Consider the following 27,620-nt stretch of genomic DNA (forward strand, 5'->3'; position numbering starts at 1 on the left):
GTTCCTTGTGTTTATCTTCCATTTTGAATCTTAAAATAAAAAGTCTGTGGATAAACTGTCAATGAACCAGACTGCCTGTGGCAATGTAGACTTATGCAAATATCGCGCTGAGTACTTCACACTTTCCAATTGAATGAATATCAAAATTATTCTACGGCAGGCAAATGGTGCAGCTACTGCCATGAGTCATGTGACGTAACAAAGTCAATGCTGAGGAGAAAAACATTGGCGAGTGCCAATTTCCATTAAAGCCAGCTGTTTGAGCATCCTGACACAAGTTGTAATAAAAATTGCCAGAGTGGTAACCTCTAAGCTTGGTTTCCCTTTGCCAGGGCTAGAAAATCAGACCGGTTAAAGCCCACTTATTTTTATAGGATTGTGCCATCCTGAGTGCTCTACCTCTAGTCTTTGTCCCTATGCTAACAACATATTTATATAGTCACATAAAAGCAGACAAAGAAAGTAAAACAACTTTTATGCCGCACTCTGCCTAGCTGCCTTTCACATTTTGGGTAATAGTTGACATAGGACTAATACAGCTACTCAATGGCACATTTCCACAATTTTGATGGATAGTCCTCTTGTATATGTTATAGTTCCCCCTTGCTTTGGCAGCAACAGGTAAAAGTCAACCATTTGCTAAGTAAGCAGAGAAAACAGTCCGCCTTCATTCATGTGTCACCATCACCCTAAAGCGTTGGCCAACCACCACTTTCCATTCAAGAACTGGTCGGCATGAATGAACCAGCGAATCAATGAGGGAATCAAAACATGCTCCCAAAGTTGATTTTGCCATGCTTCAGCATGGTCCACTGACAAAAAACTTAAGTCCTAGACATCCTGTGCTGTGCCCCTCTTATTAGGTATAGAAACCACAAAAATAACACTTTTATTTGATAGGAGGACTATAAAATGAAAAGAAAGGACACTTCCTGCAGGGATATATGGTTATTTATTTACATGATCATACTTAACTTTTGACAAGACACCTGTTCTACTGCACAGAAAGATTTGGCATGAATTTATGTATTAAAAGTATTTTTAGTTATAAAAATAGCTTTAAAAAATAGGGAAATGTTTAATTTATTTATGATTATATAAAAGTTAAGCACCCTTGAAAAAAAGGTTCCATCGTCTTTTTACAAATATTTATTGAATTTATAGTTATTTCTGTAAGGGCAAGAAAAGAAGATAAAACTTTTAACAAAAATAGTTTAAAGAAACCCAGCTTTTACCTACAAGAGCCTCTCATTTTCTCTCCTAAGAAGAAAAATCTCAGCATTTCCCCCTTTGGCAAGAAACTTAATTAAATAACCTCAGACTAAAATTAATTTCCTACAGCAGGTAAGAAAGCAGATGAGATTCGCCAAAGATGACATTTGCTGGAATGAAACACCGAGGAGGCAAATCATTCAAATGCGAAGATCTGCCTGGTCAATGATATGGGAAAATTAAATCATGCTTTTCTCTCTTCGCATGCAATAGTCTTTCTTTAGGTTCACAAAAGCTTTAGTTTACCAGAAAAAAATACACAAAGAACACATGAATTAGCCTTTTATCAGACTCAAAAACCACAAAGAGATCGCTTTTTTCTGATATGTGGACATACTCCCTTTTTAATAAGACATTCTAAATAAAAAATACATGCCTTTTTTAATTAAAAATGGATGTCAAACAAAATGGCAGATGAAAAAATTAATTCATAAATGTCAGGAGGTATCACAATATTTAAAGAAATTCCTCTGAAAGCATAAAACGGTGGCTCATTGTTGACAGAAAAGAAATTCATAGAATTGTCAAGAGCTATTAAGGAGGGTTGAAGCTAAGAACAATTCCAAATATTGTCTAGCCATTCAGAATCTGTGCCCTGAAACACGGAAAAGATTAACCAGGGCTAAGCATGGCATGCTGGAAACTCTACAAATCAATACCCACACAATATACGACAGCCCACAGATCGATGAAACATAAAAAACTCACCACTACAGAGATTTGTTGTTTCACCTATGCTTTGGTTGGCATCTTGTTTTAATGCAACTATGATTGACAGTCCTCAGACCTGAACAATACATAAATGATAACACCTGCTTCTCTGGGGCTGACCCCTTCTTAGTGGGATGAGATCAATGAATAGAAAGCTTTTAGACCCAGCTAATTATCTGCACAACCACCTTTTTGCCGCCCCATTAGGTGGACATTTGCTCTAGAACACAGAGAGGCAAAGAGAGAGAGATAGAGTGAGAGAGAGGCCCTACTGCCATGCCCCGAAGCCCAACAAGGTAATAGTCAAGCTGGAAATCACTAATTTAAAACCACTGCCAACAGAAGCTGCTATAATTGCAATCCACAGTTATTTCCTTGTCAGTATCAATAAAATAGACGTCAGATGCCATCCTTAATGAAAATTATGCAACATGCAGTTTATATGTAAATTATTAAATTTGTTATATACTGGGTGAAAAAGAAAGACAAAAGCTAACCTGGCTTAAAAAAAAATTACAACATATCCTACAAAGCCTTTTTTAAATTTTGTTTTAAAATTACAGAATATTTTCTACTTTGTTAAACTGGCTTTTAGAAATGCCCTACTAAAGCTAGACCAAATGATAACAATCAACCTATTACTACTTAATTTCTGCTTCATACTTTTTAAAAGCCAACCAGTAATATATGTGCTGTACTGCTGTACTTTCTTCCCAATTTTCTAGTATTGGATTTTATATTTTACTTCAAAACAAAAACCTTACTGATTTGTTTCAAAATGCCAGCAATTTTAACGCACGCTATGAGGTGAACATTAATTTGTCAGATTTTTTTGCTCTTAAACAATTTTTGCCATTCTATAACCACTCCACACCCACTGTGCAAACAAAGTGCTTCCAAATTTCATTCATAAAATGCTGAGCAAGGAACGTATTTTGCGTTGGGCTTTTTAATAGCCAGATGACTGTGTATGAAATACTACATTAACTTCATTCATGTGGTTCATCCGGCCCTCAAACTGTGACTTCAATGAGGGTCAATGATGTGATGGTGAGGGTAGGAAAATATGCAAACAAATAAATAAATGTTGACAGCTCTGCTCAATGGAACTGGAACCCATTTTAACTTTTAATAGATCCTGCCTACAAAGACAACTGCCAGTTATGCCGAAGAAAGCAAACAAGTAAATAAATGTTAAAAAGCTCTGCCCAAAGGGACTGGAATCCATTTAACTTTTACTTTTATTTTACTCTAGAGGGTGCCCCACAAAGACAGAAATACTGGCAGTAATACTGGTGAACTACAAACCGCATCTACTAGATCTCATTCAACCAAGCACAGGACAAAAGAGGGAAACTTTCACCCCTTTCCCCTTTAGAGCAAATAGGAATTTGCATTTCCACAAATGAAATGCCAATCAAAAGTCATCTCTGACGGAAGCCCATCATTGCAACAATTCAAGCAAGGTCGAGAGGCCTCACCTGGAAAAGCACAGAGCACTCTCAGGTCTTTTCCGTTTCCAGTATATTAATGGACTCGATCATCTCTAAAACTTTTGATACAATGTGAAGTTCAATGCTCTTCACTCCTATTCTATTTCACTTTTAGGCATTATGGACTTGTAAAATACATCTCCATATAAAATGTTTGAAAAAATAGCACTCAAAGCAAAACCAAATGGAATTGCTTTAAAAATTGTGCAATGAGGGAAAATGATTTCTTTAGAATTTCCATAAAATAACCTCAAAATTTTTTCTCAGGAAAGTCTGATTTTTATCAAAGTTCAATATTTATTAAGGTAAAAAATCACTCTTTAATAAAATATTTCAAAATAAAAGTGAGATATTTAAACAATTTAATTTTAAAATTTGTATCATTTCATTTTCTACTATTCTAATTTCACCAAAATTTAGCTTTCTTTAAAAACACTTAGTTATTTTCCTTGCTTTCTCTGATTATCACTTTACTAATAAGTCAGATCTACATTTCTCACATTTATTCCTTTTGATGATTTCAAACCATTAATTACATGTAAAATTAACAATAATTACACTAATTACAAATAATAAGTCAATAATACCACTAACATTCCGAATGGCATGGAAACCTCCAATGTCTCAATGATTTTCCGTGTATGAACAATATAATTCATCTTATTTCATCAATACAAGTGGGCTATTAAACCCTTATTATTCCTATAAAGTAAATATGCATGTTTACTGATGTTCCTTCACATGGAGAAGCAATTATTTTTCTAGATGGCAATTAACATAAACTTAATAAGTTTGCCCATTCAACAATTAGAGATACTGTCGATTGTCCAATTTGAGATGGGTTTTAACAAGATGTACAAATGCCAAGATTCACAGGCTGGTAAGTGTCAATATTTCATACAAGCATATGCTCTCCTCAGACTAACACAATTACTGCAATTTTAACTTTTTTATTAAAAAAAAAAGAAAAAAAAAGAAAACAGACACAACTATAGCCAGCTTATAAACTTAGTAATACATAGCTGTCCCCACTTTCAAATTTCAGTTTGAAAGTTTATGCACTATCTTTACTGTGCTGGCAGGTGATGTGACTAAAGGGGAACAAAACAGCTCTTAATTGGCTGCTAATTAATTAAAACTCTGACTTTAAGAACAGACCCCAAGGCAGCATCTAGACATAGTTCCTTTTATCCCCCTGGGGTTGTGTCTTCTAATTGAAGCTATTATTGAGATTAGTTGCAAAATGGATTGGGCTGCCATTCTATTTTGTAAGGCTAAATTATGCAGATGACGTAAAATAATTGTTTTCTTTACCAGGAAATCAATAGGCAGACGTGAAATTAGGTTTCAAGACGCCGTTAAATATGTACAGGTAATTCCCTGTTGGTTATTTTCAAACAACCGGGAAGCAGTATGCTTCTTTGCAATCTATCTGTAGATTTGTCTAAAGTACTATTTTTTTAAATTAGATTTAAACAACAACCATTTCTTCTAAATTGACAAAGATACTTTACTTGGTTTCATACAAAAAAAGCCCTCTTAATCTTGATTATGTACCTGAAAGAACTACTTAAAGCCAAAAGTTAAATTTAATAAGAGTAAAAAGGCTCCTCACCTACTTAATATTAATCAGGTAAGAAAATATAATTGTGTTGATTTTAAATTAAAGATACTGCTATTTTAAATGTCTTATTTAACATCATCATCATGAAATGCAAATGGTGATTTTTGACAAAGACTAAAAAATATCTCAATGAAGAAGAAACAAAATAAGTAAGAACTTGGTTATGCACAAATATTTTTAGTACTTATGAAGATGAAAAAAAATTGTAAAAAAAAAAAAAATGATAAAACGGTATAATTCTCAGGCTAGAACCTCAAAATATAGGCTGAGAAGCATAATTTCAGCTTCAAATAGCTTAGTTTCTTTGAAAATGGTGAACAAAAGTAAAGAAGCGGTATAACTTTTCGGAAGCAGACTAAGTAAATCCAGTTTGAGTTGGACAGAAGGGTAAATAAGAGTAAATAAGAGGTTCGGATTTGTTTGGGGATCATTGAGAAAAGCATGCAAACAGTCCAACACCTGAAGTGTCCACTTACAAACATGGACACACATTCTTCTATTGTCAACCCGCTAGAGATTTAAAGAGCCTTAGACTGTATAATTGTAACTGAACACATCCTCGATTTCTCCTTTCTCCAAGTGTGTTACTCAATATATAATACTAAATAAACAAAATATCAAAAAGGTACCATTTATGTGCTTCTTTTTCTCCCTCAGAAGAAATTGATTTACACACAGGTATGTTTAGATTTTGGTGCAAAAGTTGTGTAATTTCTTTTCCTTGCAAAGCTTTTAACCTTTTTTCCATTGGAATATACAAGTTCTTCATTTAACCTTTTTTAAAATCATTTTAACAAGAATAAAAATGGATGGAACCAACATATTCTAAGGAACATAAAAAATGAAACTTGTTATATATTAAATGCCTTTTTTTAAATCAAACATCAGTAATAATGGTTTAAAAGATCAGGTAACAAAAATTTGGACTTTATGTAAAAAGGTGGTATAAAGAAAAAGACTGGAAGAAACAAAACTTTAAATCTTCTAAGCCAAATCTTTGTAAGTAATCATCTCTAATTAAGTTAGACATAAAGATCAGAGGCAGTTCTGTCAAAAAAGTTTCTTTTTTAAACTAAAATTAACAAATAATATAGACCTCAACTATTATTGTTAATAAACGGCCTTGATACATCAGAAATCACAAATTTTCAAAATAAAATTGGATTAAAAAGAAAATTCTTTCTTAAAAGATAACAAATTTGAATCTCACACTGCCCATAGACAAGAATCAGAAGATAACTATCTTACCCCCTGGGCAACCTAGTCCTAATCTTTGCAGGAGCTCTGTCTCTAATACAAATAAACTTCAGGCTTGAGAATCTTCCTCTTCATGACGCTGTCTCATTCTATCACATTTTCAACGGTAAATTCAGCAGCTGTGATCAGGACTCACCTCTGACCAATGATTAGGCAGCGAGGGTTCAAACTGACCACCCAAATGACCACCCAGATGAACAGCTGACCCCACTCAGCTCCTTGCCAGCACTGACAGCTCTTGTCAGTGGCACAAGTGACCATACTGACCACCATAATGACGATGTAAGAAGCAGAACCTGGGGGATAGCTACGCTTTAACAGAGTGGCCAAAATGTGGAGTCAATACAATAATTATCAGCCCTTCGATAATGTTCAATTCAACACTGCAATAGCAACCATTCCACCCCAAAAATTCATCTCTCTCCTACATTCGCTCGGAATGAAGACGAAAATGTCGTCAGCTTTGAGACTTATCTCAAGTAAGAAAATCTGCAACCTTACCTGGCAGCCTTCTCAAACTTCTACTCTGAATTTGATCGCATGGGACCCATGAAGTGCGACTGATGGACCATATGCACCTATGCCTTGGCTGACCTCCAGAGAGCCCACTCATTGGGCTCATCCAACCAAATGCAAGCCATATGAGCTCCTCGAGAAAACTCCTAGCCTATCAGGTGGAAGACTTGGATTACGCGGCCATGAATAAGGATTCTCAAAAAGACACACTGCAGAGAAGGGAGACTTTTCTTCTTACTTTTTTGCTGAAGTTTTTCTTTTTTTTTTTTTAAATTCACAAAAGAGACATCAAATGTTTTTTTATTAACAGATAAGTTGATTCAAGTAAGATCTCTTCAGTTACCACCAAAAGATGGACGTAGTACAACTTGCTGATGTTTGCACTGCTTTACAACTGAATAGTGACATTTAATGTTTTCTTATTGAATTTAAGATTTTTCTTCTTTCTATTCATTTTTATAGTTTATTTAATTGTGAACAAAATTTAAATAACAATGTTGATAAAGGGACATAGATGATGAATGAAGATCTGGATAGGTGCAAATGAACATAATGAATGCTCAACTGCATATTGTCTGCTATGAAATACAAATCTCACTTACACGGAGAAGAATTCTACAATGACATTTAACACACACAATGATGAAAAATAAAAACACATACTATCATAACGGTGCACAGCTTTAACTTGTGCACTTGGGACTTAATATCTACATCCATCAAAGTACAAGGCTGCTTTAATGGATCCCGAGCAATGGCATAAAAAAAATGAAAAGAAAATGAGAAATTAATGAACAGCACTTCATACAGGTGCCAGTGCATTAAGCTCTGCCAGGGAAGAGTGACATCAAAAAATTGCCTTTTGTTGCCATCACGTCTGTTTGATACTCCCTGACATCAAATACCAAGCAAACCTGCATTTCATTGAATTCTGATACACCCTTGCTTCAGTTTCAGTGACAGCCCATAAAAATTGGGTGACATACTGCGCGTTAACTCAAATACCTTGTACAAAATTATCTCCACTTCTATAGCTGCTCAATTAGTATAGGATGAGACCGTAACAGTTACATTTCAGCAAATTAATCATGGAGTATAATGGCATAGATTGGTTTGGCATACAGATACTGACAATACTCATGGATAATATTACTGCATGTTTTTTAACATTTCCATTTTGATAGTTGTTGTCTTTGTGAGGCTCCAATGATATATTTGTTACCACTGTTGTTGTTTATTTGCCATAGACTGCTGCTTTTTATTTGCTTCTAAATATTGTCTGAGCAACTATGTAGAATAGAAATTATTACTGTTTTTTAGACGTTATTTAATACTGTTACTGTAGTTATTGCTGATACTGCCAAATATACCTTGTTATAACTGCTACTACTTAAATCAGCATTCTCACTTTGTATGTTTGTCACACTTGAAAAACTAAGAAATAGACCCAGAGCTAAGTCACACCTTAAAACCTGCAAAAAGAAACCGTTATTGATTTAATAGAACTGTATGTCATCCAACCAGAAACTGACAAAGGTGGTGGACATTATCCAATTGTAACATATATGCCAGAGACATGAAAATATAAATCATGAAACCAACCCAAAAAGGAGGCCAATTCAGGGATACAATCTGAGACGACCAATTACCATCATTAAACTGACAGTGTGAGAGTAGATTAAGCTCCATTTCCTTGATGGAGAAAATAATTTGCTAACTCATTAAGAGCTGAGTTGCTTTTGCGTTAAGACCAAGACTTAATAAATGTCTCAATAATACGTGGTGAAGATTGGCAGCCCTAAGATAACGTCAATGGAGGCAATTGGGCAGATCAAGCCCAACAAGTCTTGATTAATTTTGGCTATTATATCCTAGCAGGCTGCTATCTGCCAGTTGAGTCTTAATATAATTGTCGAGAGATGGAGATTTTAGGAGAACAATGAAGTCATCATTTTGATTAAAAGAAATGAGCCATTTAATTACATCTTGCCTTCCTGGTTGGTTACCATGGAGATGTCTACAGTGATTCTATCCTACATATCTTGCAACTGCTAGACATAATCAGCCACAATTTTAGAGCCGAACTTGTGAATGGAAAAGTGATTTGGAGGCCCTCGTCTAACCTACTCCTTTGCTTGAAATGGAACAGGAGAAAGCTTGAAGCCTGTTACCTAAGCTTATAATGTCGTGTTCAAGCTGGGTCATTATAAAGTTGTGGGCGACATGGTTCAGCTCAACACGCAACTGAACGGGTGCAGGCTTCCACCTCCCGGAAAAACAGCTCTACGCAAAAGAATTAATAACAGCAGCAGTAGTTTTTCTATTTATTCCAGATTATCACAAAATCCTCATTAATTCTCAAGATAATTCCTGTGTATGATTCATGCATGATATTTTCTTTCTTCAGCGGGAAATGAGTGAAATACTTAATGAATCACAGTTCCTCCTTACTTACTATTACCAATGCAGCACAAAATTTTACCACCACATCAAGAAGAAAAAGAAAAGCACGAGATCTTCCACTTTACAGTGTGCTGGCTTGATGTAAGGAACCAGTGCTTGTGTCTGGCGCCACAGTCATAGTCAACTTGTGATGCCACTGATTACAAAATCAAAAAAGAAAATACACTTTGTTGTTAAGTTCTGGTACTCCTGTTATGTTCTAACCACTAAAAGATTTCCATCCATGTTCATCATTTTGCATAAAAAAGCAAAGATTATTAAGAGCTCAAGATAGGATGAATAAGTTTGCATAATATTTTTATTTTTAATTTGACTGTTTTTTATTAAGAGATTAAGTTTTTACTAATACTGTACATGGGTAAAATAAAATAAAATAAAATAAAATAAAACTATCTATTCCTTCACTCTTTGAGATAGAAAGTCGGTCTAAGTGTCTCCTTTTTTTTGGGAGGCTTGGGAATATTGATCAGTTACAAGTGTTTCAAATTCAAACATTTTTAAAACTCTAACAAAGACTGCTGGGTTAAAGAGGTCTAATTTGACTGGGGGCAATCTTTTATCTATGTAAATCTCCCCACTCATCCCTTGCAGAACATATTTACCTAGAAAACAAATAAAAGAATGTGTTGTATTTGTTCTACCTATTCAGCGTGCTGTAACCTATTGACACGAGTCTAGCGTAACAATTAAAGATACACCAGCAGGTTCAACTCTTCACAGTCATTTGTCTAGACATAAGAGGGGCACCTTTTCCATGACAAGAGCCTTTCCCAACAAGTTCCTCAGAGCTGAAGAATCCAATTAGACTGATCATGTTTTCACTCCAGTTATCTGCAAATACTACCAGCTCTGAGCCAAGTCCAGCCTGACAGTAATTAGCAAAAGATACAAACAAGGGGAAGGGCATGGTGCGGTCAAGCTTATTCAGGCACACAGTTGCCATTGGGATTTGTGGATTTAGTATAATGCACATGCATACATGCATACAGATTTTCCTTCATGCAGTTGTCTGGTGGTTCCTTGCTTCGTTCAAATCTTGAGGGGTATGCCACTATAATACAGTTAGGAAAATTTTATATTAGCAAGCATGTAGTTTAGTGCCATTGTGTATCCATGTATAATTTCAAAATAAATAAAATTTTTGAGCAGTGAATCTTATCATATTATACAGAAAGCTTTAAAATGTCACCCACTTGACCAGAAATTGTAAGGAAGGGATTTTGTTTAAAATCTATCTTTAAAAAACTATATAAAAAGTACCAAATCTTGGAAAAAACAAAAGCATGTCAATCACTATTAATGTTACTGCTGTTGTATATGCAGTCACCGCTGCTGTAACCAAAGCATTTACCCTGCCAACAAATACATGTATCTCTTAAAACAAAATAAGAAAGCATGACTCACAGGAAGCGAGACAATTGAATGCAATCTGCTGACCCTCCTAAAAAAAGCCAATCACAAATTAAGCATTTCCCCTCAAAAAAAAAAAAAAAAAAAAAAAAAGGTTTCGAGGTACTTATTGAAAAACGTCTGTACAACCATTCTACCAATTTTCCAGACTTACAAGCAGCAAACAAAGAAACAACAAGGAAGGATGTTGTCAACAATAAAAGCTACAAAATAAAACATCCTTAAAACCCCCCATTGGGATGCCTTAATTATCATGCAGTGAATCAAAAGTAACCCAGGAAAAGAAATCATTCAAAGGAATCATCTCCAGACAATCAACCAGCTTGTTTGTACTTCTTAATACACCTCTTCATGGTGAAAACAGTAACCTCATCAAGAACCACTTAAAGGTCACCCTTCTGACCTAATCAAGATTATTTCTATAATATCTCATAGCTAAGTGTGATTACTTGTTCGTCTCTTGTACAGAAAAGAGCAAAATAATGTCCCCTGTCAAAATCAATAAGCTAATTTCCTAACTGGTGCTGAGACTAGGTCTTGCAAACCATTAACCAACTTCCATGGTCTTGAACAAGCTCTCTATTTTAATTTCATTACTGTTTCCATGCAGACTGTCTGGAGGCAGGGGTTTCCTGTAAAAATATTGTTGACTTCTTTCTCAGTTTTTTTCCTTCCTCCAATCACCAGAATGACACATAATATCATTCAGTTTTAATTTTATTTTCATGTACAAGTTTTCAAGCAAATGGCACCAAATGTATCATGCAGCAAGCAACGTAACATTTTCTCCCTAATTTTTCCTGTTTTTTTTTCTCATGGCCCACCCATCTACTGACCTTTATAACACTCAAATGCATCAGAAGAGCAGAAGAGAACAGTGCATTTCAACTCTATAAAGAAGGCAACACTTGACAACTTCCTTTCCTTCTTCTATATCTATAAAAAGAAATCGAACATCTCAATGATAATTTGCCATGACCAATCAATTTCCAGGCAATGATAACCATCGCAACAGGCCGCTTTGGAGGCAGCAGAGAATTGAGGGATGCTCTGGGCACTTATCACCCTAATGACATTGATAAGTAATAGATTTACACAGACTGCAGAGCAAATTCAATTTGTAAGTAGGCAAGAAGGGGCTCTATCGCAGGCAAATTACAGAATTTCCAATTTCCAATGCCATTTATCAATGCACAGCCAACATCGAGGGAGCTACAAAATCAATACACGGCAGTTCCTGAGGTAGTTGCCTTCAACATCAATCATGATCAACACTTTATTACAACTTCAAACAAGTCCCACTGTTAAAAGGGAATGGGTATGGAAAGGCTCCTGAATAAACATAGCTTTCAGATTAGAAAGAGGAAAAATGTGACTTTTTGGAAGAAAAAAAATCAATGCCATGATGCTAATACTGTCATTGGCAGAGATTTTGAAATGTTTACATAATCTGCATGCAAATACATTCAAAAGTACTTTTACCTCTGCTTTTTTTCCATTGGTAACATTCTAAGGTCCATCTTACTTGATTGTATTGATAAAAAATATACAGATAATACAAATATACTGATGTTATACATATACAGATAATATTTGCACGCACATTTATGACATTTCACTGTCAGAACACAATACCTCAGAGTTATCAAAGAGAATCAGGACAATAATAAAAGGTGTCATAACAGATAATTGTCATTTGCTAACAGAAACCTTAGATTTTGGAGCGTGAATGCCCAAATGAAGAACTGGAGCAACAGATTAAGCACCCCAACATAAAATTAGTAGACATAAACACAGTGTAAGAGCGGTTCGTGTGTCATAACGCTGTGCTCTAGGCTACTTATTTTATCTTTTTAGTTATGAAATTAAAAAAAAAAAAACAATCTAAATGGGTTGTAGATGCACTACCTAATTAAGGAGAGTTTTTTTTTGCTCTAAAACCAAAATTTGAGCAAAGAATGAAATAAAATAAGCTGTATATCTGAACTGCATCTTATAATATAATAGAAAAGTGTTTAGATCACTTCAATATTTGGCAAGATCTTCACAGTTGATTATAATTACTGACAAGGTTTAGCTGCTTAGACTCAGTTCAACTGCAAAATCTATTTTCTAAAAATCTATTTTCTATTTGCGGTATCTTGTGATCACTCCGAGCGCAGCCGAGAATTAATTACAGCTTTGGAAGTAACTGGCTCGCGCTGCCAGTAATTACGCCGCGGGGTATTCAGGGCACAGACCGTGATCACAAGATACCGCGAATAGAAAATAGATTTTTAGAAAATAGATTTTTTATGTGAACGAAGCCTTAAGCATACACATTACTCCACTGAGTAATCTTAATTTGAAATGAAAACTGAGCAAATTTTTGATACTTAATTTCTTAAACCAGTGGCCAAAGAACCTTTGAAATATGGATGTATGACATAACTGTTTATCAGACAATTTTTTTTTTTTTCTGATTTGTGCCAGACAATAACAAATATGTACAAAAAGGATAAATGTACCAGAATTGATTTTTGGTCCCTGTTCACCTTAGGTGTGTTCATTGAAATTGCAAGCACATCACACATGGTATAAAATATTGATACAAAACATATTTTTTAAAACACTTACTTGACAACAAATTTGATGTTGCAGAAAAAATACAACAATTTAAAGCTACCTAAGAAAATGAAACAAAAGATCAAAATATTAATATCATAATGGCCTGTAAGTTTCAAAACAAAACCAATCAAATTCAAGCAGTATTAATCTCTGCACAATACAAATGCACTTCATCACACCTCTTTTAGAATTCATTCCTAATGGTTTATCCCTGTAAGCTATAGTACAGCAAACAGGACCAGATACCAATGGCATAATAGTTTGTGCAAAATGTTCTGCTTCACAATGCAGCAAGCCATTATACATGAACACTACGGTGCCTTACCACACCCCTTATCTTTCCATTACCAACAAATCCTTTTTTCCCTTCAATTGTTTCTACACTTTACATGGCGACTGGGGCTTTTTACCATGAGAGACATATCAAAAAGTTTTTGTACTAGATCTAAATTAAGTGCATTCAAAGGCAGATTTTTGGATAGTGGTCCAAAAAACCCAACTGACAAAACTGTATGATTGATGTAGCCTTATCGGTAATTCTCCATTAATGCACAAAGCACAGAGCCCTTCCCACTAAGAACAAAGTTTTTCAATAGAAATTATTCTCCTGATGTGAAATTCAAATGACTGAAAATCTACTTCACCGAAAAAAATACTATATGAGTAGTCTGTCAAGTCTCTTTATGCATAGTGAAATGATCATTATCAAAGGAAGCAAACTGCACTACAGTGGTGACCTCTAGAGTTTCAAACTCGACATGAAACTTAAATTTATTTGACAAATTTTTCTACATATGTGAACCTGAATTTGAAGAAGAATTCATATAAAAATAAAAATGAAGAAAAATAATAATAATAATCAGTGAGATCTAGGGGTGCACTTCTTTCCCTTTTATATGACAAACTGACTTTTTTATTGTGTAATCATTTGCCTTTGGATGTTCTGTTATCATAAATTCATTTTTCTAAATTACTTTCACTTCCCAGAATATAAAGATGAAGGGCACTGAATACACAGTGAGTGATGCGTTTGAGAGCATCTCACCTCTTACTGACTCAAACAACCCTTAATTGAGTAATTTTCTACTCTAATTTGTGTACTTGCCTTAAGTCAGAAATAAAAGTTCAAACGATCACACAGACTGCCAATTATTCTGTTTCTATTTTTTCTACTCCCTCCCCCCTCACATAGCTGAATGTAAATGTCAGTCTGCCTCCAGTGATCACAATGACTGTCCAGTCAACCAGACCACTGATATATAAAGTTATTTTCGAGTCTCTTTTAGTAATAAACAAATCATAAACTTACAACCAAGGTCATAGAATAACCACAGAGAAAAAAATTGTCATAAAGGTAATTGCACCATATTATCACATAGGGGTAAGATCTATGCCACCAAAGTAAATCATGTATCCCCTGACTCGATCACTAACCTTGTACTGAAAAGTCTGGAAGCGGCAACTAGAAAGCATGGAAACATACTGCATCATGGCAAACTATGTCTACTAGATCTCAAACACTTCTATCCACTCTTCTTCAGAGTGGCAATAATCAGGCATGAGGAATTTTATTATTTCAATCACATTGTCCTAATCCAACAGAATTGTATTGTCTGTGTATGTTTGGAGATGGGGGCCCCCAAGTGTCATTAGCTGCACTCCTAAATTGATTATTTTTGTACTCGGTTTGTGTAGGGCAGTCACACTCCATGGAGAACTAAAGAAAAGCGCATCAATAAGTTAAACAGGGAGAAATTAAATTTTCATGTCTGCTAATAAATCTTAATGATTTAATATAAATAATCCATAATTTTGTAAACACAACAAAGAATACAGTTTTTGAATTCGATTATAGCCTGGAAAATCTCAGAAGTCGATGCGCAAGTGTGGCCCTCGTAGGCTAACACTAATGAGATTTAAATCTACTCTCACTATAAGACTGGGATCCTACCACTGTTTCTCTATTGATCTATGCTTAATGTGTGGAGCTTACAAAATATAAATGAAAAGCTGATTGTACTCAAAAGTAATTACTGCCTCAAGTTATTGTTTATTTCAGACAAATGCTATTGATAAAATGGCAGGGAAAGGCAAGCAAAAACTGCAACTGTTACAAATTGGTTCAATGAAATTACTGAAGAAAAAAATATGGCATGGCATAATAAAATACTTTTACAAATATTCAGACCTTGGCAGAAATTGATTCTTGTTTTGTTTCAAATTCTCTTTTGTAGCCTTTTATTAAAGAGACAAAGCTCTAGGTCTATTATTCCCTATGCAAAGTTTGTTGACAAATACTTCATCAGACACATTCACGCAATACACGAGCAACTCTAAATTATCAGTGACAAATTCAGCGCAGCTTTTTCCCCTGCTGAACATGCACTGTCAAATTTCAAATTTTCCCTAGGAACTAGTCAGATGTGTGTTGTTCTGGCATCAAAACAAATGTTCTGTTACATACAAAATCACTTTTCTTTCTTTAATAGGTGATATCGTTTGACTGCCTGAACCACAAAGGACAACATAAGCAGCAACATAAAAAATGTAAATGTTGATTCCAAACCTCAACCCACATGACCGTTTCAATGAGAAGTAACTCTATGCAGACAATAGCTATTTGTGAAGCAATTTCACAGAATCTCTCCTTGTAACATAACCACATAACTATGTCCGTGTGCTGCAGTATCTGTCATGGTTTGATTACACGATACTAACTTAAACATTTTCTCTAAGGTCCAAGACAAACATTTAGCGTTTCAAACTTTCCTGGGGGGCTTTTTTTAGGTTAATTATCATCCATAAACGAGCCAGATAATGTGAAACACAAGCAAGATGATACATGTAGGAACATCAGTGGTGAAAAAAAAGGCAAGGTCCAATAAAGCGCTCCCCAGTTCACAGGTTAACAAATGATGGGTGGTTTGTATCTGGTAATAAACTGATAATCATGCCAAATAACCAATTACATCAATATTAAAAAAAACTTAGTTTTTTTCCACTTTTGTACAACAGCAAATTTTAATCACAGTTGCTCTTTTTCATGTTCAACATGCATCTTGATGTTACACTAGAAGTGATAGTAGTTGGGCTATGACATCCACTCTACGAGCTGAGTGCAGTTAAGGTTCAATTCAACACCTACCCAGTCCCAGTATACTGTTAAAACAGCAACAACTTGAAAACTCAGCCAACTGTAACAGAGCTGCTTATACATTTAGATCATGAAGCAATTTTTCCATTTCACTTCAATTGTCAACACAGGATCATTAAATGTTTAACCCAGACATAGGGCCTGGTTTGTTTGGGTGTGTAATATGGGACTCCCCTATCCCCCAGGGCAACCATGTCTGGATCCAAAACCAACCAACCATACTGGTCTAGAGTTACCAGTCAAAACAAAGCCAACTTTTAATTAATTTATCTATTCAGCTACCTTCCAGTGTTCTTCATAATACCCTTGGCTAAAATAATACTAAAATCAATTTTCATGTGATAATTTTTACTAAAATAATTTTTTAAAATGCTATGTCTTTTCAGAACAGATTTATAAAGAAACATTGGCAGTAAATTTTCAATTTTTAAAAAGATGTCTTTAAAGAAAGGAACATGACACGCTTATCCTTCATGACCCCTAGGGTTCCTTCCCTGCAGGCAATTCTCTGGGGCATGCCTTAATAAAGGCACAATCGTTATTGACTTCTCCTCCATAACCTTCTTGAGAAAAATAAACAACTTTACCATCAAAATTATAATTGGGGCAAGACTAGGGAAAACATCAGCCCATTTAGAATCTGCACAAGAGTGGAATGGGGGCATTCAAGTGTGAAATTAAATAAAACTTTGCAGAATAAGATTTAATCAAAGATTATGCCCAGGTTGTCTGGCTATCCCAGACAAGCCCCGCCTTTTTCTTTTGCTGATAGGAACGGTAAAAATTTCACCAATCAGAGCATTTTTGGTTCCACTTTGCTCAGTTGCTGAACCACTTGCGATTAAGTTTCTTTTACATTTTAATCATTAAACTGAAATTAAATAGCCAAAAAATAAAAGAGAAGAATTGTTAAAATTTAAACTTTAATAATGTATTCGTACTTCATTTAGCTTTGTTCTTGTATTTTTTCAGAAGAACTAATTGTTCTTAAATCCACTGTAATCTTAGATTTAAGTCAACTTTAAAAAAGGAACCTGTAAATTTTTTTATTTCCTAAATTCTGCATGCATAAGCTTCTTATCCCTTTTCTTATAAAATCAAACCCTGAATTTTACTACCTAACAAAATCTAATTGGCAGAACTTCAGAATTTCTTTTTCCAAAGGACAACACCCAAGGGGAAAAACACAACCCCAAAAAAACTCTTGGGGGCAAGAAAAAAAGATATCATCTTCTAAAACATGTTGTGTTATGAAAGCCCTATGGAGAAAGGCTGAAGGGTACTAATAGTGGTAAATGACTCCGGTTTTATGTGAAGATCATAAACTTTTGCTAACTACTACCTTGGCAGAATTAAGACTGATGGTATTCTAAGCAAGTGTTCAGGCCCCCACCATTAGCTTGGTCAGAGGGGAACAATGGAGCTTTATCTTCCTATGCATCATTTTCAACAATACGCAGGTTTAGCTCTAGTCGGCATTGTGTGCCATGAGACAGGTAAAAATCACCCATTCAAAAGGAGAATAACAACACTTTTGAATTAATAAATGAAGTTAAAATGCACGATGACATTCATTTCATGGCCGGCTACCACCTCTCTGCACATTAGGGAAAAAATCAATGGGCTGATGTCATGGTCGAGGAAGTGGCCGTCAAACTCTTCGTGGATCAAATGCATCTTTGTATTTATACTGCCTTCTGACCCTTACGGTGGCAAAAAATTAATCATCCCCGAACAAAAAAGGGGAAAGACATCACCATATTGTAAATACACGAGTTTTGCATGACCAGTTCAGAGTGCTTTGCTGTTTTGCACAATGCCAGAAAAAAGCTACACTGCATCAGTGCGCCTCTGCAATTTTGCAATCTATCAAAAGTAGCATAAAATACTAACAAGTCACAACAGCCAGACAGCTATTGTGCATGAGTGCATTTCAAAAATGATCATCTCATGTAGGGAAGACATGCCATTGTGTGCCTCCTCTAAAAATATTTGCCTTCGACATCACCCCTTTTATAAAACATGCTTGCTTGAGCACAAAAATTGTCCCATCGAGGGAAGAGAAAGAGGGAGTCTATTAAGTCAAAGTTATTACTGCCCCGATGGTATTCACAACTGACATATTCAGCCAAAAGTCTTTTGTTTTGCTCCACACATTTTGGTTTGCGCTGCATGCCAGAGGACTTTCACCTGCTCATCACATTCACATGCCTTCACTTTTCCCCCCATCTCACAAACTTTGCAGCTATAAGCTACAAGCAGTCTTTCTATTTTTCTTATAAAAAACTCTTTTTGAGATTTGTGAATCATATTCCCATATGCTGCATGAAAGAACTTTTGTGAACACAAATATTCTGAACTATTTCATCTATTTTGTTAAAAGGAAGCAGAAATGAAAAAGGACAATCTGAAAAATGTATTAACTCCAACAAGCTGGGAAGAATTATACATACACTAAATTAGGGATAGAAAAAAAGGTGGACTTCGGCAATAATTCTTTACACAGTCTATGCCCTCTTTTCTAAATTCTGCAGGCTGAACAAACCATTGAAAAACATTCATCTATCCATCACCTTTTAATTTTTATTACCATAATTATGGGTTAGAAAGATGGAGACAGAAAACAGCTTATTTCATGCCCTATTGACTCTGAAATTTATGTTCTAACTTTACACACTTTGCATCCTAAATTATACCATACAGAACTTGAGGCGCTATGAAGATTGATTATTGCAAGGGACTGAATGGTAAGGTAGCAGAAAGTCTCCCTTTCATTACCAGCATTTTTTGTCTATTCTTGTGTTTACAGCATTTAGAGCTGTCAATAGAACAGATATGACTTAAACCCATCTTTTCACATACTACAACCGACACGTGTCCGTGACATATACTTAAAATAATTTGAAATAACTGCAGATCCCTGCAGATATGGTTTTCTGCAATAAATTATACCAATTTCACCATTTCCAGTTAAATAAAGTAAAATTCTTCAATTGAAAAAGATAACAATCAGATTGCTGAACAATGGAAAAGAAAATAACCTTGCCTCAGTAAGGTGAAAGTCTGCTTTCTGTCAACTATGAAACGGATGATTATCTTTTGGAGTCCAAAAAAACCAAATACCCATTGGCAGGGCTTAAAACTATTCTAAAACCTGAAGTTGCAAAAACCAACATACCATAGGCTGTGCTTAGCGCACGCTTTTGTTAATGTTCTTCAAACGTGTTTACTTTTTTCATTGAACATCAACATTTTATAATGTTGAGCTAATGAAATTTTTGTCACACAATAGTCAAACGTGTGCGAGAAGCAGTGATGCCCTTGCCCCTACAGCAAAATACAGCCGTCCCCTGACAAGCTCTATTTATCTTGAGCAAACTTACGTAAAAGTCACGTAGAAAAGAATAAAACTGAGAGTTAGAGCCCTGTTTAGTCTAAGCGGGCATACTCCTTGATCTATTTGATTTCTCTTGAGCAGAAAATGTGTTGTTATCTAAAATGGTTTGGTAAATTTTAACCATAATTGCTTTCCTCTGTTGTAAATGAAAATAAAACAACTTCAACAAGGGATTCTGTTTGCAAAGCTCCTCTCTGAAATGGCTGCAGAGAATTCCCAAAACACTTGCCCCTTATCTTATCAGATACCCCATCACCATATCACCCAAGGAATTATTGCTATGCAAAATTTGTAGCACGGAGGGGGGTTTGTGAAATATTTATCTTTAATGTATCTTAAACGTAAAACATTTTTTTCAAAATTATGAGGGAGTTAGCAAAATATTTTCACTGTGACATATATCATTTCCTCTTGCCATGTCTTTAAACAATCAAACTGAAAACAAAATCTGATACCAATGATGCTAATCAAGATATTCCTAAAACTGACTTGGCAACACCTTAATGCTTCTGATGAAAGGAGCAAAATCACTGATAATATCACAATTAATGCAAAGAACACATTTTGATCATTTGACTCATGTTTCCTTTCCAAGAAAAGTCTACCTTTAGATAAATTACATGCACATTCACATTACTTATATTCATGGAAAATGCCAAGTAATTACCTATTGTACTTCAGTAAGTCCATAATGATACCTGAGAATGGAGGAACAAATGTATTATGTGACTTATGCAAAAAATTTGTTTTTATCTAAAAATATATTTCCCCTTATAAACAATATACTGTGTTTTTCTGATGACAACAACCATTCAACAACATATTTTCTTTACATTAAGCATATAACTTTATTGCTACAACTTTGTTCAAGTGGCATCTATCATGTTATTTTTCTTCCTTGTGCTTATGAACAGGAAGAGTGAATATTTTACAAGAAAAAATAAATAAATAAAATGTCCCATATAACTTGAGGGAATGGTCATTTGTCATTACTTCTGTTTTTTTTAAATTCAAAACTAGATTTATAAAAAAAAAAAATTAGCTGCCACCATGCTCCCATCTTGTGAACAATACAATTAAGGTCAAAGTGCAACATGAGCTTTTTTTCGAAATTCTTGACCGCATTGTGCATGTTCAAATTTGTTCCTATAGCAAATAGTTAGAAACCCCAGGAAAAAAATACTAAATGAAGATTATTCCATATTTACATATTTACTGCAGATAATCCTGCAAGGCAGTGGTGAAACTTGCTTAGAAACTGAGCCTGACAAGAGACAAAATAAAGAAATAAAATCAATTGCGATGTATTTTCATGTATCTTTTACACATCTACAGTGAAGACAAAAGTGAAATAATTCACTAAAAAGAAAGATAATTTCATTAAAAAATGTTTTTCACACATGCTTCCTCCCTCAGTGGCAAGAGTTCTTCACTTGATGATATTACTAAAACAGATAAAAGATAAAAACAAGGGATAACCATTCTTAAGGGGATGACAGTGAGAGGGATCAAGGGAGAAAAATGGGACTTAAGTATCCTTGTTTCTTTTTTGGCATTATTAAAAGCACATTATCAGTCAAGTTGAAAAAGGTGGCCTCTTCACTCAACAGTCAGGCATAATAAATCTACATTTTGTCTCAATGAGAGTAAAGAATAAACAATGGGATACCCTTTCACATCATATTAGCCAAAGAAAAATAAACAACATTGGGCTACAATCCAAACTCAAAGCACGGTGATATTGAGGGCTATTTTCCTTGCATTGAAACCAAGGGAGGTAATTATAAGAAAAAAAGATACATTTTCTGCATGTGATTTTTTTTTATGACAGAGAGCAAGAGTGTAAGAGTGTTTAATGACCAGTTTCAACATATCAATAAGTTGTCCTTTGTTTTCTCCCATTTTGATACCAAATACACAGTGTATTATTTTGGTAAAAGTGGTTTACATTCAACAGTAGAATAGTAAAAAACAAGATTTTTAACAAGGAATTCCTTACTGATTTTAAGCCTTGTTAGTTTCACAATTAAACAAATAGAAATACAAAGAGCATCACAGTTCAGTTGTAAATCATAAAACCAAACCAAATTATGGAAAAGGCTTCAGAGAACAAAAAACTCCACCTATTGTTTTAAAGATGAATTACGCAATTAAATAACACCGTACGGAAGAAGACACAGAAATATGACAACCAATACTTAGTGTTATGGATTGATATTAAAGTCTAAATTGTTCTTTTCCTGCTTTGAGTATCAAAAACACTGTGTTGAAATGAGACAGACCCTTGCCTATATTCTGACTTCTACAAAACTGACACATTAGATCGAAAAGGAAACTGAGACAAATAGAATGGAATAGGAACTGAGATAAAAAAAAAATAGAGGCGCGAGAGACACACAGGAATAACAGTATTGTAGTGAATACACTGTAAACAAATATTTGTAAAGAGACCTATTCCACACTTCACACGAAGGAAAATGCATAGTATTCTCTACTTGAACCAGGGAATATGAAACATCCTGCCAAGCTGACATAGGAATTATTTCATGGGTGGTAAAATGAGACAATGTACTGCTGATACTAATACTTCTCCTCTCATCTCCATTCTCAGTTTCAAATCCTACAACCTCGTGATTGAACAAACAACTGCTGTTCTTTGGAGCAAAGTGTTATATTATGCTCTAGACATGGCCTCCATAGCTGAATATATGCTACTTGCTCACTGGAATAGGTAGTTGCATTGAACAATGGCAAAGTATAACATCTTTGACCATATTATGATAATTGACAAAGAGGAGAGTAGATGTTACTTCATTTACAAACATCAACTGTGACATGCAGACCTGTCATCTACGACAAAAATGACAATACTGTGGAAGTCACCATGGAAATACCTTTATGCCACATTGAATGGTTACAAGTTATCTTCATTAAAAATTGTCTGCTGATGAAAGAATTCCCCGTCTGCACCTGTTGCTCAGCAAATAAAAATGATGAAAATGCTTCAATGCAGAATAAAAAGGTAAGTTTATTTCTGTCTTCATAGTTCATATAAAGTTGATGATCCTATAGAAACAAACTTGTGAGGTCACAACCTATTGACCCTGTTATAAACGAAGCCCAGCCTTCTGCGTATTTCTTCATCAAGATGAATTATGCAAATAATAGTACATATTGTGAGATAATCAAACAGCCTTACTGGAGAGGCTTGAAAAAACTATTAAAAGATTATGTATCTGGAAATTTCATTACTGAAAACAAAGATTCAACATTTAACTAATAGGTAAAACAGCAAGTGGAGAAAATTGCTTTACAGAAAAAAAGAGTATTATTCTAATACTATTGAATATAATAGCATTAAATAAAAATCTTAAAAATTGATGGTTTCCACTTTCTTCAATATCATCATCTCTTCTTATTGATAACCCTACCTGAAGCTCTTAAACAAACCCACCAGTCTTCACCAAGGACCTGAACAAAATCACCATCAAATTCAATCAGACGAATCGAGCTTATGGAATTTCTAAGTTTAATGAACTCTCTCTTGATGACTTTGACTTTATGCACCTTTGTGGGCACGTAACAAAAAAACTCAGTTTTGCTTCATTTACAAACACCACAAGACGAGCTCGGCCGATTAAGCAGCTGGCTCCAGGCCTGGGCAGACGACAGTTGCACCACTGAGCTAATTTCTTTTATCATTTAGCGACCTGGACACCCTGGAAAGGAGCTAAATAGAGAGAGTTATTAACATAAAAAAATAACAGTTATTCACCTCAAATATAAATAATCTGGCAAATACACCTCATAAGCCAACGAGACACAATGTGTTCAAACAGTATGACCGTGAGTACTAAGGGAAAGGTTATTATCCACTGATTTCAAGTTGGGTTTTTCTTTGTACCAGATTCTTTGTTACCGTTTTAAAGAGTCCTCCACACAAAGGCCAGGGGAATTTTGTAATTAGAACAGCAAACAAGTTAGGGGAGAAATCTCACTTGGAAATCTCAATAATTCTGCCCTAGACATCAACAGACCCTGGTTTTGATGGCACACAAAGTTTTCTTGTGCGTTAAGGTAAATCAACATTTTTATCAAGACCTCCACAAAAAAGCCATTTCTTTTGATATTTCTCACTCATCTGTTCACACACAATCATGTGTGAAATGTAAATAGGAAAGAATAGGGCATTATTTATTATTCTTGCCCTAGACTGACTTAAGCCATGGCCCACTTGTTTGTCAACTATGGGTTGGGTAAGTGTTTTTAAAAAATAAATTACGCAAACGCCAATGTTGTGTTAAATACATTTGTTCCTTCTGCTCCGCATGAAGGAAACAGCGACACAGTGACGACGCGGGCCTCGATGGCTTTTTCACTTTTCTAAAAGTCTGGTCATCCGAACAATAAAGAGATCAGGAGTCAACTCACTTTGCTTTTTATAACAATGAGAAATCATTTTCAGGGTAGAAAAGCAGGTATATAAACAACACTCTACAAAGGCAACAGTTTCTGCCGCATTACTAAATGAACTCTTGGTGCAGCATTAGTTAGTTATCTTTTTATGTAATATGTGACTGTAAAAAATGAAAGATAACTTTTTTCATAAACTAAGACAAGGTTGAGTTCAGAGATTATGTGCCCTCAGCATGATCCCCTGGGGCGACAAAGAAAACCAGGAGAAGTTATTGACTCCCCCTATTTGTGGAACAACATTTGCTCTCTACCTAGTCAAATACTGTCTTTTTCTAAATGAATAGCATGAATTCCTATCCAACTTTTCAATTAGCGGGTGAACAGCAAATCTTGCAGAGAGACAAACAAAACCAAAAAGGGCTAGCCAAACAACAGCCCTAGGCAGAGCACTTTGTCCACAGATCTTTGAGTAACAAAATGCGCAGCCAAAATTTGACCAGTCTGCTTAAAACTGCAGTACATAACTTTTGCTTTAAGAAGTAATGTTCGCGTCGGGTTGTGCAAATTTGCATGAAAAAAAAATTGAATTTTTCACTTATGCAAACTTTTAAGGTGGCTCACAAATTTCGATTGAAATGACACCTGCAAGCTTAGAAACATTTGATAAAGTTCGATTCTGTAAACCTGCCAGGTAAAGGATGCTTATTCTAAGGTTTCTTAATGTGCAAACTTTTTAATGAATTTGTCTTTCTGTTAAGGTCACCCTTCTGCGAACACACACATATGGGCAGTATCCCCCCTGTCATCTCACACGGTGACAAATTGAGGTCAACTTTTTAATGAATTTTTCTTTATTCTTAGGTCAAACTTGTGTTAACTAGCAAAAGGGAACTCTCTCCATTTCACCTTTCAATAAAAGACAGACATTTCAGAAAAACAACGTTCCCAGGATTTTGTGAAGACAGTTCTTTTAAGATAATTGTATAAATTTACAGAGCCATTTTCTTTGAAAATTATTCAATTAAAATTTAATAACTTGTGAAAAAAGAGGTGCACATAACTATAAAATTTAAATCACAATTAAACAATCTCAATGAGTTGCATTTACAACTGGACCCTTATATCTCAGTATTAAATCATGGATCTTTGGGGAAAAACTAGAAATCAAATGGCCTAAAGCTGCCTAAAAAGGTTATCAGCGATGCCTCTATGTGCTGGTTATCAACACACAGTTAGAAATGCCAACTTTTTACTGTTTTCATAGAAATCTGAAAAAAAAATGTATTAGAAAAACAAAGTTACCAACAAAGAACTGCTTTTTTATTTCAACAAAAACAAACTGATTTCTACATATTGTCCATCTTCCTTAACCTCAACAGATTTGCCCTGCCACTGAATTGCCAAGATAATTTCGAGCACAGAAGATAATCGTATCTCTCTCTTCCTTTATCTTTTTCACATATCCTTATTGTTTTCAGGGGAAAAAACTTGGGAAGGGGATGCTGATGTTTAGAAACAGATGTTTTTCATGAAATAAATAAATCCAGCTATATAGATTATGCCTATGGCTGATCATCTGTAAAAGATGAAACATCAAACCATTATGAGGTAAAAATATAAGTAATATTGTGTCATCCAAAGTAAAATTCTTTAAACCTGAAACTTTTCCAGAATTAATTATGTAAAAATACTTTATTTCTTTCAAAATATACAATGAAATCTTATGTGCCAATAACTAGTAAACCTTCTAATTTCTATTTCAAGAGTTTTCAAAATATTTATTTTATATTGCAGAATCTCACATAAAATTATTTTCTAAAAAATTACTTAGAGAACAGCTGCAGCTTGAGTATGATGGTGGGACCCGTTCTCAGCATAGAAATTAGACAAAATACAGCTTGGGTGTGTTAAGGTAGGATTTGATTAAGTAGTGAAACTCAAACCTTATAACAGCCTTAAAGTAGCTTTACAATTGAGGCCTTGGTGAAAACCAAACCTCCCTAGAGAACTCAGCTATTTTTCTAGAATCGAACCTCTGTTACTGATCCGATGGGGGAAATAGCAATTGCTTCTGTCTGTAATGTTTTTTCTGTGATACTCTTGGTGCCGGTTTCCATTAAATATTTTTTCTACTTTAAAATTTTATTTTCACTGGACAAATGATGATTTCAGAAGATAAATAATAATGAAAAATACTAACAAAAGCAAATTCTTTAGGTTTAAGTCCTGTTAAACTAACTGCAAGAACACGCAAAATTACATCCCAGTAAAATTTCTCAGATAAAATTCAACATCAGTATTTGAGTATCCAGTAACATTTGAAAGAAAAACATCATATGTGCAACAATCTTCTAACATTTCTAATAAATCTCAAGAACATTTATAGCAAGGTATAAAATCTTCACTGGTATCAAATTTTCCTATAGCATTAAAAAACATGTTGCCTGAAACACCTGGTTGGGAAAAGGTAACCTTCCAACTGAGTTAACAAGACTTTGAGGAGATATTTTCTAACAAAAATACATCTTAAAAGAAGACAGTCTCATCTTTGCCCAACATGCAATAAATTGTACAACTTCAAAGTAGACTCTCAGGAAAAATAACCTCTGAAGAGTGTGGCTGTAGTCTACCCTATGAGGCTGGTTGCTATCTTCCCATCTCAAAGTCTTAATTAAATCTGACATCCTATCATTAGGTGTCCCATCACTAGGGAGGGTGTCACTCTCCAAGGAGGTCCACCAATCAAATTCCATTCAATGAAATTACAGTTGGTTAATTTGCCAGGGCTGCCAGCATGCATCACAACTTCTGCTATCATTCCTAGATGCTGAGAAAACCAACAGGGCAGTGTGTCCCTTATGCAACCTAAATATACATGGAAAAGTTTGGAACTCTTAGAATGTGAGAGTTGTTTGTTGTTTTTCCCTCCATAGATCTTTCTTCTAGATTCTGCTCTCTAATGGACTCCCCTCTTTACAACTGACAGCTGTATCATCTTGGTTTTAGAAACAATACTTGTCCATGCATTTTAAAGGGATTTCTGAAACACATCTCCGGCAACTGAATCTGACAGCTATTACATAAGTGATTCATTGAACTCAAGCAGCTGTGAAAGGCAAAATACAATTTAATAGAGTATAGTTGATCTTAAAAGAACATTCACATCCAAATGATAAAATGACATATGAGAAAATTACATACTCATAACTCAAATTTTCTTGGTAATCATTTCACCATTCATTACAGATGTGCACGGCATGAATATCTGTAATAATTTTGAAAAACTTTTTATACCATACG

The 27,620-nt window shown here is 34.8% G+C and overlaps 1 protein-coding gene across 14 annotated transcripts in view; it reads right to left on the reverse strand.

Moving 5' to 3' along the window:
* LOC106179425 (protein phosphatase EYA1) overlaps nt 1-27,620 on the reverse strand; it is a 120,317-nt gene that overhangs the window by 54,770 nt on the left and 37,927 nt on the right. Inside the window, exon 1 of one of the 14 annotated variants that reach the window (XM_086999181.1) lies at nt 22,492-22,524. The exons of 11 other annotated variants lie outside the window; for them this stretch is intronic. In XM_086999181.1, coding sequence (XP_086855307.1) covers nt 22,492-22,509 — 18 coding nt within the window. In that variant the 5' untranslated portion in view covers nt 22,510-22,524. Of the gene's footprint in view, nt 1-14,787; nt 14,863-22,399; nt 22,454-22,491; nt 22,525-27,620 lie in introns of those variants that run through there. 2 more of the 14 variants (XM_086999180.1, XM_013563150.2) reach the window with 2 other exon arrangements.

This window comes from Lingula anatina, chromosome 1 (assembly GCF_051362555.1).
Source record: "Lingula anatina isolate TDL-2025a chromosome 1, LinAna3.0, whole genome shotgun sequence".
Classification (NCBI taxonomy): domain Eukaryota; kingdom Metazoa; phylum Brachiopoda; class Lingulata; order Lingulida; family Lingulidae; genus Lingula; species Lingula anatina.